At 50.7% G+C, this 18,705-nt stretch overlaps 1 protein-coding gene across 1 annotated transcript; it reads right to left on the minus strand.

The window, feature by feature from the left end:
* Positions 1–6,079: 6,079 nt before the first annotated feature.
* On the minus strand, positions 6,080–16,644 carry APOL6 (apolipoprotein L6). The gene is made up of 4 exons (XM_065888140.1): positions 16,524–16,644; positions 11,574–11,675; positions 9,413–9,500; positions 6,080–6,995 (listed from the first exon to the last, which is right to left on the minus strand). The coding sequence occupies exons 1-4, from the start codon at positions 16,642–16,644 to the stop codon at positions 6,080–6,082; spliced, it is 1,227 nt and encodes a 408-aa protein (XP_065744212.1).
* Between the last annotated feature and the right edge of the window lie 2,061 nt (positions 16,645–18,705).

Raw genomic sequence — 18,705 nt, forward strand, 5'->3', positions numbered from 1 at the left:
AAGGGTCTGAGCCACAGCTGACCACGGTCTGCAGTGTTGCCTGGGCAGTGGACAGAGCTCTCAGGAAAAAAATAGCTGCTTAGGGACTTCCCTGGTGGCACAGTGGTTGGGAATCCGCTTGCCAATGCAGGGGACACGGGTTTGAGCCCTGGTCCGGGAGGATCCCACGTGCCGCGGAGCAACTAGGCCTGTGAGCCACGACTACTGAGCCTGCTCTCTGGAGCCCACAAGCCACAACTACTGAGCCCATGCGCTACAGCTACTGAAGCCCGCGCGCCTAGAGCCCGTGCTCCGCAATGAGAGAAGCCACTGCAGTGAGAAGCCTGTGCATCGCGGCGAAGAGTGGCCCCCGCTCGCCGCAACTAGAGAGAGCCCACGCACAGCAATGAAGACCCAACACTGCCAAAAATAAATAAATATTAAAATAAATAAATTAAAAAAAAATAGCTGCTTATCACCAGGTCAGGGGAGGTACATACATATTTTGGCCTTCTCATCAGGAAAAAGGGCTCAGATAGTGAACAGGTCAGAGGAAAGAGTGGATTTACCTTGGACCAGAACCATGTCCGAGGACAGCTCTGCCCCTTTCCTCCCTTTCAGCTGCAGTGATGCCGAGGCTTCCTCATAGAGCAGCACTTCCCAGACTTAATGTACACACAAGTCCCCAGGGATCCTGTCCGATGGCTGATTCAGTTTCAGATGCCTGAAATTCTGCATTTCTAACCAAACTCCCAGGAAGCTCTGCTGTTGCCAGTCCTAGATCAAACTTGGCAAGAAACTCAGTGGCAAGAAACGCTTCTCAGGATGCCCCTGGCTTTCAAGTCCAAGTCCAGGCTTTTTACTATGACCCCTATGGTCCACTTGACGTGACCCCTATTTCCAGCCTCCACCTCCATTTTCATTTCTGCATGGTTCCCTGATGATCACAAGGCCTGTATCCAGAAAATTTAAAGAACTCCAACAAGTTCATTTAAAAAAGACAAATAGTCCAATAGAAAAATGCATGAGAAACTTGAATGGGCACCTCATTCCTGCCCATTGGAGGGCAGATAAAAACTCACAAGGTAGAGGGGGCTGTCGTTGACCACACTGGGAATCCAACTGGGCAGAAGCCACCTTCAGGGAAAGCCTCAGCTGGGAAGCTGGCTGTGGCCTTTGGGGAACTCACGGGAAATTGCCTCTGGGGCTGATCTTGAACTTGGTGCATCCTCAGAACTCATCGGAAGTTGTCTCTGGGGCTGATGTTGAACTCACTGGCTGTCCACCTGATGACTGAGCTCCACTGGGATAAGGAAAGAGGCCACACCCCTTCCCCTGCAGTGTGCCCTCTACTGACAAAGCTTAACCCAGAGCTAGCTGTCAAAGGAGAACAGTCAAGAGGGTCCAGCGCAGGGTCCCAGGCAGTGCACTTAAGGGTGGATTTGGAGCGGAGAAGTAACACATTGATAACTGGCACAGGGACAAAATGTTAATGGTTGTGAATCTGGGTGAAAGGATGCGTATGGGAGTTCTTTCTACCATTCTTGAACTCTTCTGTATGTTTGAAATTACTCCTAAATTAAAGAACTTAAATAAAAGAATACCATTCGTTGAAACTGGCCAAAGTAAGACTTTGGGGAGGATGATTTCTTGATTTTAAAGACTGCATTGGACTCTAGAAGAGAATTTGATTTTGGTCTTTGATTCTTTTGGACTTTAAAAGATTTTGATTTCTTTTAATTTTTAAAAGGTTAGGAAGTAACGGAAGGAACCAAACTTGGGTCTGCTCACCCATGCACAGTAAAGCCAACCTACTGACACCGAGTTGTGGTGAAGGAAAGTGCAGCGTTCATTGCAGGCACCAAGCAAGGAGTCTAGGCAGCTAGCGCTCAAACGACCCGAACTCCCCGATGGGTTTCAGGGACAGGTTTTTAAAGACAAGGTGAGGGAGGTGGGCGGTGCGGTGTGTGATCAGCACGTGGGTATTCTTCTGATTGGTGGGTGGTGAGGTAATCAGGAGTCAACATCATCAACCAGCTGGTTCTAACTGGTCTGGGGTCTGCATGCTTGTGGGTAGCGTACAGTTAACTCCTCCCACCTGGTGGGGGCTTCAGTATCTGCAAAACAGCTCAAAGGCTCAGAGTCTTATCTACAGCCCTTGAGGAGGAACGAAATGTTCTTGACTTTGTTTAACGGCTAAACTATTATTATTTTGTCTTGCTTGACTGTTTTCCTTTCTTTCTACATTTTCTCACTTCTCTGATTAATTTATTCTCTGGAGCTTCGGGAAGGCTTAGGAGGCTAAAGTTTTTCTACAGACAAGAGGCAACCAGAGGACACTGGGGGGGTGTAGGGGGAGCGTATCAAGGGTGTCTGGTAGCTGATGGCTCCCTCTCACCAGGGCATGTGATTGCGTGTGTCTTCCTCCTCTTACGAAACTGTAGATTACACCTCAGAGCTAATATGTTTCTCAGAACTCCTGACTGACTGTGATGGAGGGCCTTGTACCACCTTGGGGGCACTCATGAAGAACCCCACTTAACCCAGAAGAGAGAGGGAGACAGTGGTGGGTGTGGGGTTGCCCTGAGTAACACGGGGAGTTGATGGGCTTCTCTTGGCCAGGAGGGCGAAGACTTAACTAGTGGGGAGATGAAATGAGGGGAAGGTGTTTGTTCACCAGAATTCCGGTGACCTAGAAGGGCATGCTTCCAGGAAGTAGATCCTGATGGGGAAGCAGCTGGGTGCTGAAGGCATTTCAGGGAGGAAGAGAGCAGAGGAGCTGCTTGGGCTGTGAGGCAGGAAGTATGGGCCAGAGAGAGGGGGCAAGAGGAAAGTCTTTTTTCCGGAAGCTTCTGCCCCTGTGGAAGAATCTGGGAACCAGAGAAGCAGGTGACAAGGGAAAGCCGAGCCTCTCCCACCCCCTCTGGTGCTGGCTCAGAGCATTAGTAAGGATCCTTCACGTTTCTGTCAAGGGTATTTTCTCCCAGGTTGCTGTGAGCCTGGGGCTGCAAATCTGCACCCAGAAGGAGTCCTGGATTTTGTTCAGGCTACACTTATTTCGTGGCTGAAGAAACCAAAACTCAGAAATGGGACCAGGCCAATAAGTGTCAGAGATGAGTCTTGAGTTTCCATTCTGATTCCTTCTTTTCTTTTTTCCTTCGAAACTTTCCACAAAACAAATAAAACCCCAAGCTTCATGACTACGTATTTTGTGCAGGTATTATTTTTTTTATTTGTTAATTTAAAAAGAATATTTATTTATTTGGCTGCATTGGATCTTCATTGCGGCATGCGGGATCTTTCACTGTGGCGAGTGGGCTCTTTGTTGCGGCGTGCAGGCTTCTCTAGTTGTGGCACGTGGGCTCCAGAGCCCACGGGCTCAGTAGTTGCAGCGTGTAGGCTTAGTTGCCCCATGGCATGTGGGATCTTAGTTCCCTGACCAGGGATCAAACCTGCGTCTCCTGCGTTGGAAGGCAGATTCTTAACCACTGGACCACCAGGGAAGTCCCTGTGCAGGTATTATTATTGACAATGTTTATTCGGAACTTTAAGGATGCTCACTCACACTAAAAGAACAATATTAAATGGGGCGAAAGCTGTTTACTTACTGTTATGCTCATGAAAATATTACAACAGCAACAAAAGCAGGAACCACACGGCCTGGGGTGACTACTTAAAACCCCTAGATCATAAGAGAGTTCCCATAGCCCATCCTAGAAACCAGCACCAGCAAAGGCACATGACCCAGTCCTGACCAGTCAGAGTGGGTCCCTGGACTTTTGCCCCTCCCCTTTCCATGTGGGAGTCCCCCAGCTAGCAGCAGGCACACCTGGAGGTGCTGAGGCCACGGTGCCTGAATGTGGCGGAAGTCTGTCTGAGAAATGGAAAGACAGATGCTTGATGACATCATTTTCATCCTCTGGATCCACACACACCTGAAGCCCACTGTTCCCCTAAGCTTTTTAAGTACATGAGCCAATAAATTCCTCCCTTTTTCATATGCCGGTTTGAATTGGCTTTGGCCACTTAACAAAATGATGACTAATATATGTCTAATTAAAGCGTTGTAGGTACAGTCAAGAGAATATTTTGCAACATGGAAAAGTAATGTCTATAAAAACTCTGTGAAACATGGAAGCGTAGAAAATATTGCTAAGTGAAAACAACAAAATGGAAAGTTATAGATCTGTAGGCAAATGAGGGAGTTGAGAATGCAAGAGAAAGAAAACTCAGTGAGTTACAGAAAAAAAATCTACTCTACAATGCAGCCTTGAGAGAGGGTCCCCAGCAGGCAGTAATGTCCAAAGCAAGAAAAGCACAGAAACAAAATTCTCCACCAAAATACCAGCACCCTCTCACTGTTGTGGCCTCTCCCGTTGCGGAGCACAGGCTCCGGACGCGCAGGCTAAGCGGCCATGGCTCACGGGCCCAGCCGCTCCGCGGCATGTGGGATCCTCCCGGACCGGGGCACGAACCCGTGTCCCCTGCATCGGCAGGCGGACTCTCAACCACTGCGCCACCAGGGAAGCCCCTTTCCCCCTATTCTTTACTTTCCTGAATTTTAAAAAGTTGTATTGAATGTCCAGACACTACTTTTAAAATAGCAGCTGAAACATAGGAAAGAAAAAAATAGGTGTAAGATGGGTGAACGGGGAAGCCAGGAGAGTTCCTACAGGTTCCTGTGCCTTGAGGAGCCCAAGAACTTCTGTTGTGGGGAGGATGGAGGGGCTCCTTCCTGGTGGGAATCCGGCTGAGCAGGTTGTGGTGACATCCTTTTATGTGCAAACCCAGGATCTTCTCCAGCGATTACTGCCCAGGTCGGGGAGGGGGAGGACAGAGGGCCAACACAAGCTGAGTTGATACAAAAGAGAGAACCCAGCATACCCTTCATTCCCAGAGCCCTTCTGTCTGGTGTCAGCACTTAATACAGTGCCTGGGGTCAAATAATACACGTTTCACATGGGCTGACTCTGCATGCGAGGGAGGGAGCAGGGACGGTGAAGGGGTCCAGGAAATGAGTTACACACATGAAGGAGGGAGGGATGCGACAGGCTGACCTCCCTTACCTTACAGTGTGACACTCACCACTGACAGCGCCCTCAACACCCTCGTAGACCTGTCAGCTGCTGAGTCTCCAGGCATTGCCTCTGCCAACCTCGCCCCACCACCGCCGTGGTCCCCTTTTCTTCCACTCAGAGACCCCTGGGCTCAATTGTCTTCATCCTCTCCTGTCCCCTGGGATCCTGCTTTCCCTGGTGGCAGAGGTACAGTCCCCACGGTTCCTTCCGAAGACGAGCTCACAGGCTTTTTTTCTTGGGAGAGTTTCTGGAAAACACACACACACACACACACACACACACCAATCAAAGGAAAGCTACAGAAGGCTCCCATGCAGCATGGCGTGGAGATCCGGGCCCGGGCTCAGAGGTCAGGCTCCCGGGCTGTCATCCTGACTCTCCCTCCACATAGTTGCAAGCATTTGGCAAGTTGCATAAGCTCGCTTATGAACACCACAGTCTGGGGGATGAAACAGCAAAAATGTATTTTCTCATAGCTCTGGAGGCTGCAAGCCTCAGATCCAGGTGCTGGCCAATCGAGTTCCCGGTGAGGACTCTCCCTGGCTTGCAGACAGCTGCCTTCTTGCTTTGTCCTCACAGGGCCTTTCCTCTGTGCCGGTGCAGGCAGAGAAAGAGAGAGCCCTGTGTGTTTCCTCCTCCTCTTATGAGGACACCAGTCCCCTAGGATTATGGCACCACCCCTACAAACTCATTCAACCCAAATCACCTCCCCAAACCCCCATCTCCAAAAAGTCACCTTGGGGCTTAGGGATTCTACGTATAAATGTTAGGGGGACACGTTTCAGTCCATAACACTCCCTGTGGTTCAGTGTCCTGTTCTGTACAACTGGCAAGACCCTCTGCCCAGCACATGGACCTCAAGGAGCACCGAGGGAGAGACAGAAGGCATGACCAGGTCTCCCCAGGACTGGCGCCACTATCTCCAAGATGAACACGATACCGTTTGGACCCTCAGGGCCACCAGACACCCATGTCCTCGGGAACATCCATGCAAACGCCACACACACACACTGGCTTCCTCATCACCCTTCCCATAAACCCTGGTGCCCATAAGCGCCAGTTAAAGCTTCCCCCTCCTCCAGCCCCACCCACGAGGGAAACCACAGCCTCACCTTCTGCTGCAGGCTCTCATAGCACTGGGTGAATTCTGTCAGCTTCCTTTCCAGCTCCCAAGCCTGCGCCCTTAGCTCTTCCGCAAGCTCTGATTTTGTTCCCTCCTTCAGCTGTTTCCAGTCCTTCAGGAGGGAGGCCAAGCCCACGCTGAGGGAGAAGCCAGCCACTGCCGTCCCCAGCAAGCGAGCCTTTGCTTTCATCACCAGCGTGGTACCTTCAAAAGCCCTTTGCACCTGCCTGCTCCTCCGGGCTGAGACTTGGCCAGTGGTCAGGAGATTCTTGGCAGCAGTGGCCAGGCGCGGGTTGGCCCTGGCTATCTGAAAGGCACGGATGCTCTTCCGGATATCCTTGACGGTGCTTTCACAATCCTGGACCACCTTTCCGGCAGCCACGACATAGGCTGCCCCAGCTCTCCTGACCTCTTGGGCACGGGTGGGCATCAGGCTACCGACATAAGCTTGGGCTTCTTGACTGTGAAAGCGTTCCAGAACGTTGGTCAAGATGCTGGTGACCTCCCCTGCTTTCCCCAAAACTCTACCAGCAGCGGAGAGTATCAGGCTTCCTCCTGCTACTGCCGGAGCGAGGACCAAGCCCAGGATGCTCATGACTTCTGAGACCACAGCGATGGAATTGGCCACTATACTGGTCTTGGTGAGCGTTCTGTGGGTTGTGTCGACGTGGTCTGCAAGGGTATGGAGCTTTCTGATGCCCACTTCCAGCTCCCCTTTCCGGATGGGAAACTCTTCCAAAAATATTCTTTCTTCAGCTGACAGGTCACTATCTTGCCACTCCACATCTTCATATGGAAGAATGTCATCTTCGTCCCTGTGGATGAGTGAAATAAAGACGTTCAGTCTCCCGGACGGGAAAGCCAAATTCGTAGTCAAGCCCATGTGGTTTCTGGATGTTCTTGCCCCTCCAGACTTTCAATCCTCCCTGCGTCTTCCTAGCATCTCTGTTACCTCTAACTCAACTGTGAAAAGTCCCAGAGCATTGCTGGGAGCTGCTGGTTCCCTGAAGAGAGCACATAAGAGGGGGATCTGGAGGGAAATGGGAGAAACGTAGCCCTGGCCAAGAGATGGAAGAGGTGGATTAGTGCTGAGAGACTTTTTCAACCTTGTTCAAAGAGGCTATGGGAACTGTCACGAGGAGGGGCAGTGGGAAATGCAAGGACCCAAGTCAAGATAAGGAACCTGGGACGAATTGCCGGGAGGGAGAGGGCTGGGAAAAACAGGAGGAAGCAGAGTCCGGCTGTTGGGCCGGAGGTTGGGAATCCTGTACGCGTAGAGATGAGTGAGGGGGAAGAGGCGCCATATTGTATAATGCATCCCCCACTTTGATGACCTTGGTTTTTTTTCAGCTTGTGGGATCTTAGTTCCCTGCCCAGGGATCTGACCCTTGCCCCCTGCAGTGGAAGCGCAGAGTCTTAACCATTGGAGGGCCGGGGAAGTCTCCACTTTGATGAACTTGAATTCGGTGCTCTGCTGTGCCTCTGGAGTTGCACAGTGAGAGGGCTGAGAGAAATGACTGCTAAAGCTCTGAATGTTCTCCTTGGCACTTGGCCGGCTCTCCTTGCTCTCTCCAGCAGAACTGGTTCTTCACGGGAGAAATCAGGGACAAAAGGACCCAGCCCCTTCCCCCGTCTTCTCACAGTAGGTAGTCCTGAGGGATTTTTGCCAGCCCAGCTGAGTGTGGCTTTCATGGGACAGCAGTCTCGGGGGAGAACAAAGCCCTCTCCTTCAGGAACTTTCCCGGGTGCATTGACTTCAGGGCAAGCTGAAGAGGCCTGGTGATAACACAGATTCCCTGCCCACAGGAGGGTGTCAGAGCTGGAAGGAGCCCTAGGGAAGATCTAAGCTTCCTATTTTACTTTTCTGTGGAGGGAACAGAAGCCCAGAGCGGGGCAGGGCTCTCACCCAAAGGAAGGTGTGAGGTTGACATGCAGCTTTGAATGGGGACTCAGAGCTCCAGCCCGTGATGTGAGGAATTCCTCACTGAGGTATATATACACATGCCTTTTAATCTCTCTTCACATACACACACACACACACACACACACACACACACACACACACACACAGTTCCTCAATGGAAAAGGTTAGAAACCAAATATACTACCAAGGAAGCCTTTAGTGTTTATGAAGTAATTAATTTAGGCCCAGTTGTCAGTTAACCAGTAGCCGTAAATCAGTTGACAGAGCAAAAAGTACCCCGGGACTTGCAGTGGGGATGGGGCGGATGGCAGCAGGGAGGGTAACCCTGCTGAGAGACCCCCAGCTTCACAGAGGCCACCATGCAGCCCACCCTGATCTCTCTGCTTCCTCAGGTTTGCAGGGACGAAGAGAAACAACAGAGAGATTTGTACCTGCAAAGGTCGACAGCGCGGGGAGAAAGTGGGGTGGTGGTGGTGGGATGAACTGGGAGATTGGGATTGACATATATACACTACTATGTATAAAAGAGATAACTAATAAGAACCTGCTGTAAAAATAAATAAATAAAATAAAATTCCAAAGGAAAAAAAAAGATCAATAACGCCACTTTGCATTCACTGTGAAGTTTTGTCTTTCACGTGGTTGGTAGCTAACAGGAGCTTGGCTTCGTGTGTGTGTGTGTGTGTGTGTGTGTGTGTGTGTGTGTGTGTGTGTTTTGTGGGATCTTTGTTCCCCGACCAGGGATCAAACTCAGGGCCCCAGCAGTGAGAGCACCGAGTCCTAACCACTGGATCGCCAGGGAATTCCCTTCTTGTGTTTTTAAATTAAACTAAATGCATCCCGCATTAGGTAATGATGCCTCCTGACACAGTGAAAATTGCAATCGAGTTCTGTGACACCTAATTCCCTCAGCAGACATTTGTTGATTGTCCATATTGGGCTGGTGATAACTGCTGATGAATGGACACTTGGGCTTAAATTCATGAATGCAGTAACACTAAAGGGCCTTTTTGGTGATACATGAACCTCAGAGAGGTGAGGCCCGAAGGGGCAATTTCTGGCCTCAGAGTCCTATTACCCAATGTCATGTACCCGACAAGAACTTGACTTGTGCTCCAAAAGATTTAATGTAGCCGGTGGAATATTTTTTCCCCTGGGAGACATATATACGTAACGGAGACCAGTTGGAGGGCAGGGCATACTTTATGGCTGATGCCCTTGGAACACGTTTGTCGCGTGTCATGAGGATGCCTAAACGTTTCTGCAGAAGTAGCCCTTTCCCCAAGGAAAAAGCGCTCTGGGTTTTACCTTTGCAGACCGACACCAGCCTTGCATAATGCTTTCCCTGCCTGGGTGTCCAGCAGATTCTGTGGCATCAAATCCGTGTTCATTTTGCCTGTGGGAGAATGAGAGCTGTCACCACACGTCAAAGGATTTTCTGGTTGGAAACAGAAACCAAGTTTACTGCAGGGGCCACGAAACCATATGAAATTCAAGTATGGAGGGATTTTAGATGGTGCGGAATCAAGATAATAATAAACACACAACGTACAAAATATTTGCAAACTGCTGTTTTTACATTTTATGTTGACGTGGAGCTTATATAGGATAAGTACTCAAAAGGAAGTCCTCAACTCAGTACATTCTGACATTACACACCTGAGTCATCACCTCCCAGATCAAGATAGAGAACAGAAGATTCCCTTAACCCCCTGGCGGTCAATCCGCACCCGGCCCGGGGTGGTGGGTGGGGAGGGGGGGGGGGAGGTGTTTAACCACTATCCTGATTTCCATAACCATTGATTAGTTTGCCTGGTCTTGAACTTCATGTCAATTCAGTCATTTGTTCGGTTTCTTTCGCTCCACACAACGTCTGTGAAATTCTTTCACGTTGTCGTGGTTTTAAAAACGTTCAGTAGCTTTAAAAATGTTTACCATGGGCTTCCCTGGTGGCGCAGTTGTTAAGAATCTGCCTGCCAATGCAAGGGACACGGGTTCGAGCCCTGGTCCCGGAAGATCCCACGTGCCGCAGAGCAGCTAAGCCCTTGCGCCGCAACTACTGAGCCTGCGCTCTAGAGCCTGCGAGCCACAACTACTGAGCCCGTGTGTCACAACTACTGAAGCCCGTGTGCCTAGAGCCCGTGCTCCGCAACAAGAGAGGCCACCGCAATGAGAAGCCCGTGCACCTCAACGAAGAGTTGCCCCCACTCACCGCAACTAGAGGAAGCCCGCACGCAGCAACAAAGACCCAACGCAGCCAAAAATAAATTAAAAAAAAAAAAAGATTGCTATGTAGTATTTCATTATAGGAATACACTACAAAACATGCACTTGGTAAGTGGGGGAGCCCAGTGGGAGTCCAGCCAGGTCTAGAATGGTAGATCTCAATCAGGGGCGTGTTTCCTCCCCGGGGGATATTGGTAATGCCTGTAGACATTCAGGGGTCCGGTGGAGGCACTGCTACTGGCATCTAGTGGGTAGAGGCCAGCGATGCTCGACACCCTACAACGCACAGGACGGCCCCCACAGCAAAGAATGGTCCAGCCCAAAATGTCAGTGGTACTGAGGCTGAGAAACCCTGGGGGAGCCCCATTCTTTACCAGCACCCCCTAAAACTTCCCCCATTTTTCATATTAGTCTTATCAGATGAAGGGCTATAGTGACAGTGGGGAACCCTTTGGTCCCATCAGGTCCCATCCCCTCTCTACTGACAGTCTCTCAGTGGATGTCAGAGGATGTTATGTTGGGAGAGGGATGGAAATGATGGGAAAGGATTAGAGCTGTTTTTCTCATATGAGAGCTTTTTTTTATGAGTTTCTCTTTGCAGTTTTGGGAGACTTCAGCTCCACTGTATCCTGCCCCTTTGCCTGCAAACCAAGTCCCTCACGCACCCCACCAGCGTCAGAAAAGTCGGTTACTCTGAAACACAGCTTTGAGATAATCCTCTTAATCTTTATCACCAACACCCCCTACTCCCAAACTACACTAAAAAAACCTACAACCCAAGAAACACTGCAGGTTGCAATTTTGAGACAACTCATTCAGCATTTTTTCTACAAAGATGACAGCCCTAAACCAGTCCTGCAGAGAACGTCTAGGGAAATGCCTTGGCCCATGCCGTCTCCTCCTTTCTGGGGTCCAGGCTCTCTCTCTCTCTGTCTAGGATCCTGGGGTCCCCAGCCAATGGAGGGGAAAACGCAACTTGGTTGGTCTAATCATATGCTTAATCATGCTTTTATTTAAACTTCAAATACTCCTGAAGGAGAGATTTCTATCCTGATTTATCAAGTAACGAAGCTGAACTTCAGACCCAGTCTCACATTAGGAACTGGCTGGATGGGGATGTGAACCCCTGGGGGGTTCCTGACAACAGCTCTTTTTCCCAAACCAAGTGCAGGTGGCCAACCCCTTGGGCACATTGTCCTTTAGAGGCCCCACATCAGCCCTCCTCCTGGGTGTGCTGTCCCACCTGTTCTCAGTGAAGCTCTCACTGTGGCCTCAGGTTCCGAGGGCCTTCTGCTCTCTCCTCTCCGGAGGCCTCTGGTCCAGCAGGGGGCTGTGAGCGTCTGAGCTGCAGGAAGACAAAGACGAAGTGCAGAGTCTCTAGCTGGATCTTCTCACTAGGGGAAAGGCCCGAGGCTCTGATTGCAAAACTGGGTCCAGGTTCAATGAGTCAGGCACAGAAATGCCAATGCCCAAGGCAGCTCTTTCGGGAAGACCCTGGCGCTTATTGCGAAATGGCTTGAAATTTTACATTCCTTTCTGCTTCTTTCTCTAATAGATGTGCAACTAAGTGGACAGCTGAATCCAAGTCAGGCCTGAGTCTCTCCTCTCCTGGTCCTAGCTGCGCCAAGGGCAGAACGAGGGTGGTTACGTCCTGCAAGGACTCAAGTCGAGCAGACCACCTGGAGTGCTGTCACTGTGGGCCAGTTCCTCAACTGCCCTTGGCCTCAATTCCCCATCTGTTAAATGGGTATTTATTAAACTAGCCCTTGTGAGGGAGAGCTATGTTGAGGAACCCCGGAGCAAGCGAGGGAACGTCCTGCGAGGAAGCAACGCCCAACAAATGCATCAACACCCCTGCTGATGCCGAAAACTCAGCCTCTGGGCACCGGTGCTGAATCAAACCTCAGAGACAGAGTTTTGGGTGAAGTAGAAAAGAATAACTTTATTGTTTTGCCAGGCAAAGGGGGACACTTATGCCCCTCAAAACTGTGTGTCCCGGGGCTTCCCTGGTGGCGCAGTGGTTGAGAGTCCACCTGCTGATGCAGGGGAAACGGGTTCGTGCCCCGGTCTGGGAGGATCCCACATGCCGCGGAGCGGCTGGGCCCGTGAGCCATGGCCGCTGAGCCTGCGCGTCCGGAGCCTGTGCTCCGCAACGGGAGAGGCCACAACAGTGAGAGGCCCGCGTTCCGCAAAAAAACAAAAAAAACAACAACTGTGTGTCCCAACCCGGGAGGATTTGGTAAGGAGTTTTTTTTTTTTTTCCGGTACGCGGGCCTCTCACTGTTGTGACCTTCTCCTATTGCGGAGCACAGGCTCCGGGCGCGCAGGCTCAGCGGCCATGACTCACGGGTCCAGTCGCTCCGCGACACGTGGGATCTTCCCGGACCGGGGCACAAACCCACATCCCCTGCATCGGCAACCGGACTCTCAACCACTGCGCCACCAGGGAAGCCCTGGTGAGGAGTTTTATAGCAGGTTCAAGGGCAGGGCTGCTGATAAGGATCAGGGTGTGCGAGTGCGCAGGGCCTTCACTCCTTTAATCTGGCCTCCGGTGGTCTGCTGATGAGCTTCCAGGTTATCAAACTGTGATCTTCTCTGGAATGAAGAGAACATCTTCTATTTGTTGGGGGGTTTAGTTCTATAGAAGAGCTCAAAGGTATTGTTATAGGTATCCCTTGAGGACCCTGCCGCGAGGCTACACTATTGTTTCTTAGCTACCCCTTCCTTATCTCTGCATCCCCTCCCTTCCCTGATTAGCGCTGTTTGAATCTGCCCTTTGGGACTCAGGGAAGGTCACGGAGATTAGGGTCTATTCCCTACAAACAAGAAACAAGAAAGGCTTCCGTGCCCAGGAGCCCCACAAGGTCCTGCTCAGCTTCACTGCCACGAGTGCTGTCATCCGCCCTCGCCCTCCGAGGTGGGTGACCTTAAAGCCTAAGACCTCTTTTCTGTAACTGTGAATGGCATTCATAAAGGCTCTGAAAATGGAAACATTTTTTCATAATTCATTTGGTGGTAAAACCTGACCTGCACTGGTGCAAGTGTCTAGTTTTGATGCATCTCCCTTCATTTGAATATTCAAGTTTCCCCGAAGAAATATGCATAGTGTTTGACCAAGGAGGGTGTTCCAGGCTGCTCTCGGTTTATAATAACCAATGTTGTGGTTGGACTGGCCCCCAACGTTCTCATGATTGCAAGACACCCTTCAGCAATAATCATCAGAAAACTTAAAAGTAAATAAGGGTTTATGACTTATAGAACCTGGAAATTACATAAAAGAAAATTTTTAAATTAATTAAATAAAAGGTTATTACTTACAGGACCTGGGAATGATATGACACATCTGGGCCACATGGGGGGTACGGGAGGGGGTCAAGGTGGGGAAGGGAGGAAAGAGAGAGAGAGGGAGAGACAGTAGCAGGGCCTGGGGTTCTGCTTATACTGGGGTGGAGAGTGGGGACCCTAAGTGTTCCAGGGTTCACTCTTTATCCGTGAATTTAAAACAGACGAGGGGAAATTTAAAGCTTGGGAACAAGTGACCCAAATCATCAGTGATTAAAATCAACCAAGATCTCTAAAACCCCAGGAGCCTCAGCAGGGGAGGTGGCTGGCTTTTTATTTAACCCTGGGGCTGGCAATGTGTTTATTCAAGATCTCCATCTTTGTAGAGGATGCCTCAGGGATCAAAGCTTAAGTCAGGCACTTGCATTACAAACAAGAACAACAAAAACCCAGCTTTACGGTTTACACTACAAGAGGGCTTCTTGGGATGTTACTGTAATATATAATATCTGGACCTTTCCTAAAATCCCCCAGATTGGAAACTCTGAAACACAGCTGGCCCCATTGATTTGAGACACAGGACTGTGGTCCTGACTCTCCCATTTTTCAGATGAGGAAACTGAGACCTCAAGAGAGTGGGTGGCTTTCCCCATGGTCACACAACTAAGAAATGGCAACCCCAGTTCTACATCCTGTGTCTGGGGGAATAGCCTCTCATGCAGTCATGGGCTGAGATTTGAGCGTGTGTGTGTGTGTGTGTGTGTGTGCGCACGCCCGTGCAAGCTGGAACCAGGGGCCACGTGGTTTGTTCACATTTATATGAACAGAGGTGCTAGGCCCTCTCCCCAGCCCCCCTGAGGCCACACTTGGGGCTTTGCTTTACAGGAGGAGTGCCCACCCAGCCAGGCTTGGTCTTTGGGGTCGGGGCTGACTGCCTTCCCTGGCCCGGTGAGCAGGAGTGAGAGGCTGGAGGACCCTGAGGTGGGACCCGTAGGGGCCTTTGCAGCCCTGGCGCCCTGGCCTCCTATACCTGGGTACGCTCTGACCAGAAAATGTCCCGGAGGTGGGGTTGGCTAACCCCAGGCCGCCTGGCCATCTGGGCCTCCATGCTGTTTTCCCAGGCAACACATCAGATATCCTGGCCTCTCCTCAGTGCTGGGAGCCTCAGGGACCGGCCAGCCATTGGCCTGAGGGGTATTTACTATAGAGACTCTTATGAAACCATAGCCCCAAGAGATGCTGGGTGAGCAAGTCATCTGTCACCTGCAGGAGACCTGCTTCCGCGGTGAGACAAAATGTGTGCCCTGTAACCCAGATGACCACGAAGTGGAGTGGCTTCATTTCCGAAACTCACCTAACCTTCCTCAAGGGTCCCCGACCTGCTGAGAAGAAGCAAACTGGCCTCAGGGAAACTCCGTCTCTTGCATGTAAAACACGCTCTTTTGGGTAAAGTTGTTACCAAACCAGGTTCGTTTGCCTGACTATGGCGAGGTTTGCAACAGAGAAAAAGTTTATTCACAAGGCAGCCAACCGAGGAGACAGAGCCAATCTCAGCTCTGCCTCCCCGAATGCGAGGGGCTCGAGATATTTATGGGATAAAGAAGCAGGAGGGGCAGGCTGATTGGAGGTGGGGAGAAGTGGGGGTGACTGGGGTTCTGTGCGCGTGTATCTGAGTCACACGCTTCTTCGCAGGATGCAGGTTCAAAAACGCAGGCTCTCAGCATCGTCTGAGGGTACCGTTTTCGGCCCTCTGATGCCAGAATGTTGTTCCTTGCACACCTGCACAGGTCCAGTTTTAGGGTCGGCGGTCCCAACCATTCTTAGCTGGCTTGAACCGGACAGGGGCCGATCGAATTCAAGTTCCTGGAAAACAACTTAAGCCCATTGCCCTGTTACTATAGTGCCCCACAGCACACGGCAGAGTTATCTATCTAAAGTGGGGGTTAAGGAGTCAAGAAATAATTACGGCCAGCCTGCTCAGTGCAGGCAGGTTACAAGTGGAGGAGTTTCTAACAAGCTGTTCTTACCTGCTGTTCTTTATAACAAGGCCAAGAATTTCTGTTAGTCACCAGGTTCTTTTAACCCTGAGGGGCACAGTTTCAGGATGGTTTTTTTTTTAACCCTGTGGGAAATGGTTTCAAAGTCAGGCATTTGAGGGTGAGTGTTTAGGCAAATTCAGGTCCCAATTTCTTATCAGGGTGTTAAAAAACAAAAATCCAGGGCTTCCATGGTGGCGCGGTGGTTGGGAGTCCACCTGCCGATGCAGGGGACGCGGGTTCGTGCCCCTGTCCGGGAAGATCCCACATGCCGCGGAGTGGCTGGGCCCGTGAGCCATGGCCGCTGAGCCTGCGCGTCCGGAGCCTGTGCTCCGCAACGGGAGAGGCCACAACAGTGAGAGGCCCGCGTACCGCAAAAAAAAAAAAAAAAAAAAAAAGAAATCCAACTGAGTAAATTTCAGGATCAAATTGTCTTTATTCATTGATTTGTGAATTGGGCAGTGTCCCTTCCAGCAAACAGAAAGGAGCTCTGCCGAGCTGTAGAAAAGGAAAGGTTTTTAAAGGCAGAACAGGGTAGAAAAAGGAACTTATTAGCAAAGAATGCGTTGTTTCAGGCAAGGTGACCTCCTCAGGGGAATGGAATCACCCCACCAGGCTGACCACTAGGCTGACTGATTACAGGTTCCATTCCTGGGAGGGTTGAAGCTGCACTTAGAGTAGGTACTAAGTCTTGCTTTGCTATTGTGGGTTTAGCATAAGGGACTCCATTTTGGGGCTGCTGTTTCCTTTTAACCAGGGTTTTTTCTCTCTCCGCCATAAAAGTTTGCCGTGCCCCAAGGTGACATCTGCCTGGGGGGGCCTGTGTTGCCCCTCTGGGGTCTGGCTGGCCTGCGCAGAGGCTTCCTTTGCCTCACCCTCCCGCTGGGCCCTCACTGCCTCCTGCTGGTGAAAGGTCCCCTGGCGTCTCTCTGCGGGCTCCGTGATGCCAGCCCGGCTCTGAGGAACTGCAGGGGTCCCCCTTTCCGCCACCGGCATCCAGCCCGCCCTCGCCTTCAGCCCTCAGTCCATCTGCCAGGCCTCGCTCAGGCCCTGGGCGCTGCGGTGGGCTGGCAGGGGAGGGAAGAGGTGATTCAGCCTCTCTCTCCACCTAAGCAACCTGTCAGGAGTTCTCTCCTCCTCCTTGCTGCTCTCAGCTGCCTGCTGTACCCGCTGCAAGGTTTTACACCACTCGGCCACAGAGTTTGATCATAATGGAGAGAAGCTGCAGGTGACGGCTTGCTCTGCCTGTTTCCCTCCCAATCCTGGAAAGCTACTCCCTAAACCATGTCCGCCCTTTCCAAGTCCTCCCTGAGGACTTGTCCTCTGTTCTTATTCCTAAGCGCCTTGATTTAGCCACTGGTGAACAGGGTCGGTATTGGGGGAGGGGGGACAATTTACAAATAAAGGGATATTTGAGGGGTATTTCAAAAATATCGTAGTTAACACTTGTCAAAGTCTTAGAGAATTTCTACTGTTAACAAGCAAGCTAGCAAATAAACAGCATTTTCACTCTCGTGACCTAAATGAGAATGGTAGGATTAAACCAATCTGTTTAACCAGCCTGACTGCAGGAAGTCAGAACCTCCTCGTCACCTTCCCCTGGCCCAGGGCCTGGCCCCTAACATTTTTGCTGAAGAATTATAGCTGATTATCAGACACCTACCTGGAGGTGCGAGTCCATCAAGTCCTTTGAACTGCAAGCAACAGAGGTTGATTCTTGGCCTTGCTTATTTATTTACTTATTTTAATGCTTGACTCATTCCCTTTATTTACTAAATCTTAAGGGGACACTGGGAATAATTACTTTAGACTATACATAATCGCTCATTTGAATTGAGTGAGCATAGTAGGGCTCATTTAGACTTAAGAATCTTTTGGAAAGACTCTGGGGCAGCTCCAGCCACAAAGGTACGACTGGACCAGCAGGGCCGCGAGAGACCAGGAAGCAGGCAGCCTGGTGACTTGTCAGGAGGTTAGGGCCAATGCACAAGACTGCTCCCATCAGATGACTCAGCCACCTGTCCCATGACTCTCAGCCGCCTGTCCCTCCCGGCTACTCCAGTTTTGCATCCCTGCCAGAGAATCTGATTGGCTAGCTGAGGTCACACGCCCATCCTTGTGTTTTGGGGTGTCTCTTAGTCCCCTTGGGCTGCTGTAACAAAATACCACAGACTGAGTGGCTTGTAAACAACGTTTATGGCTCATACCTCTGGAGGCTGGAAGTCTGAGGTCAGGCGGGCAGGGTGGTTGGGTTCTGGTGACAACTGACTTCTCACTGTGCCTTCACGTGGAGGAAGGGGCCAGGGAGCTCTGTGGGGTCTCCTTTATAAGGGCACTAATCCCATTCCCGAGGGCTCCATCCTCATGACCTAATCACCTCCTAAAGGTACCACCCCCCCTAATAACCTCACATTGGGTGCAGGATCCCAACATGTGAATTTGGGGGGCCAGACACAAACCTTCAGGCCATAACAGGGTGGGTGGTGGGCACGAAGGTCAGGTAGAACCACATGGGGTAGAAGAGAGGATGTTGGGTGGGCAAAAGCAACAGGTGTTCACTACATCTCATCCTTTCCTCACATTTGTGTGATTCCATTTACATGAAGTGTCTAGAAGAGGCAAACGTGTAGAGACAGAAAGTGGATTGGTGGTTGCCAGAGGCTGGGGGGAGGGAGGAATGGGGAGAGACTACTCACGGGGATGGGGTTTCTTTCGGGGGTGACAAAGATGTTCTGGAATTAGGTAGTGTGATGATTGCACAGCTCTGCGACTATGCGAAGCACCACTGACTTGTACAACTTATGAGTGAATTTATACCAATGAAGCTGTGTTGCTTTTTTAAAGACAAGCTCACATTTTCAGCTTCCAGTTTAACAATTACTAGGTGAACTGGGTGAACTGGTGGAAGATTTTGCTGGGGAGATGGGGGGCAGGGGAAGAGATACCAAGCTAAATCTTCTAGAAGAGTATAGCCTGAAGTCATGAAATTGTAAGCAGATAGGTCAGGGGGTCCCCGGAGAAGAGAACCAGGAATAGCTTTCTTGATGTAAGAGAAGC

This window comes from Phocoena phocoena, chromosome 11, assembly GCF_963924675.1.
Source record: "Phocoena phocoena chromosome 11, mPhoPho1.1, whole genome shotgun sequence".
Classification (NCBI taxonomy): domain Eukaryota; kingdom Metazoa; phylum Chordata; class Mammalia; order Artiodactyla; family Phocoenidae; genus Phocoena; species Phocoena phocoena.

Coding starts and splice junctions, on each gene's coding strand:
- APOL6 (XM_065888140.1), bottom strand. CDS start 16,644: ATGCCGGTGGCGGAAAGGGGGACCCCTGCAGTTCCTCAGAGCCGGGCT. Junction 11,676..16,523: donor AGTGAGGGCCCAGCGGGAGG/GTGAGGCAAAGG, acceptor GTCTTCCTGCAG/CTCAGACGCTCACAGCCCCC. Junction 9,501..11,573: donor GAGAGCTTCACTGAGAACAG/GTGGGACAGCAC, acceptor ATTCTCCCACAG/GCAAAATGAACACGGATTTG.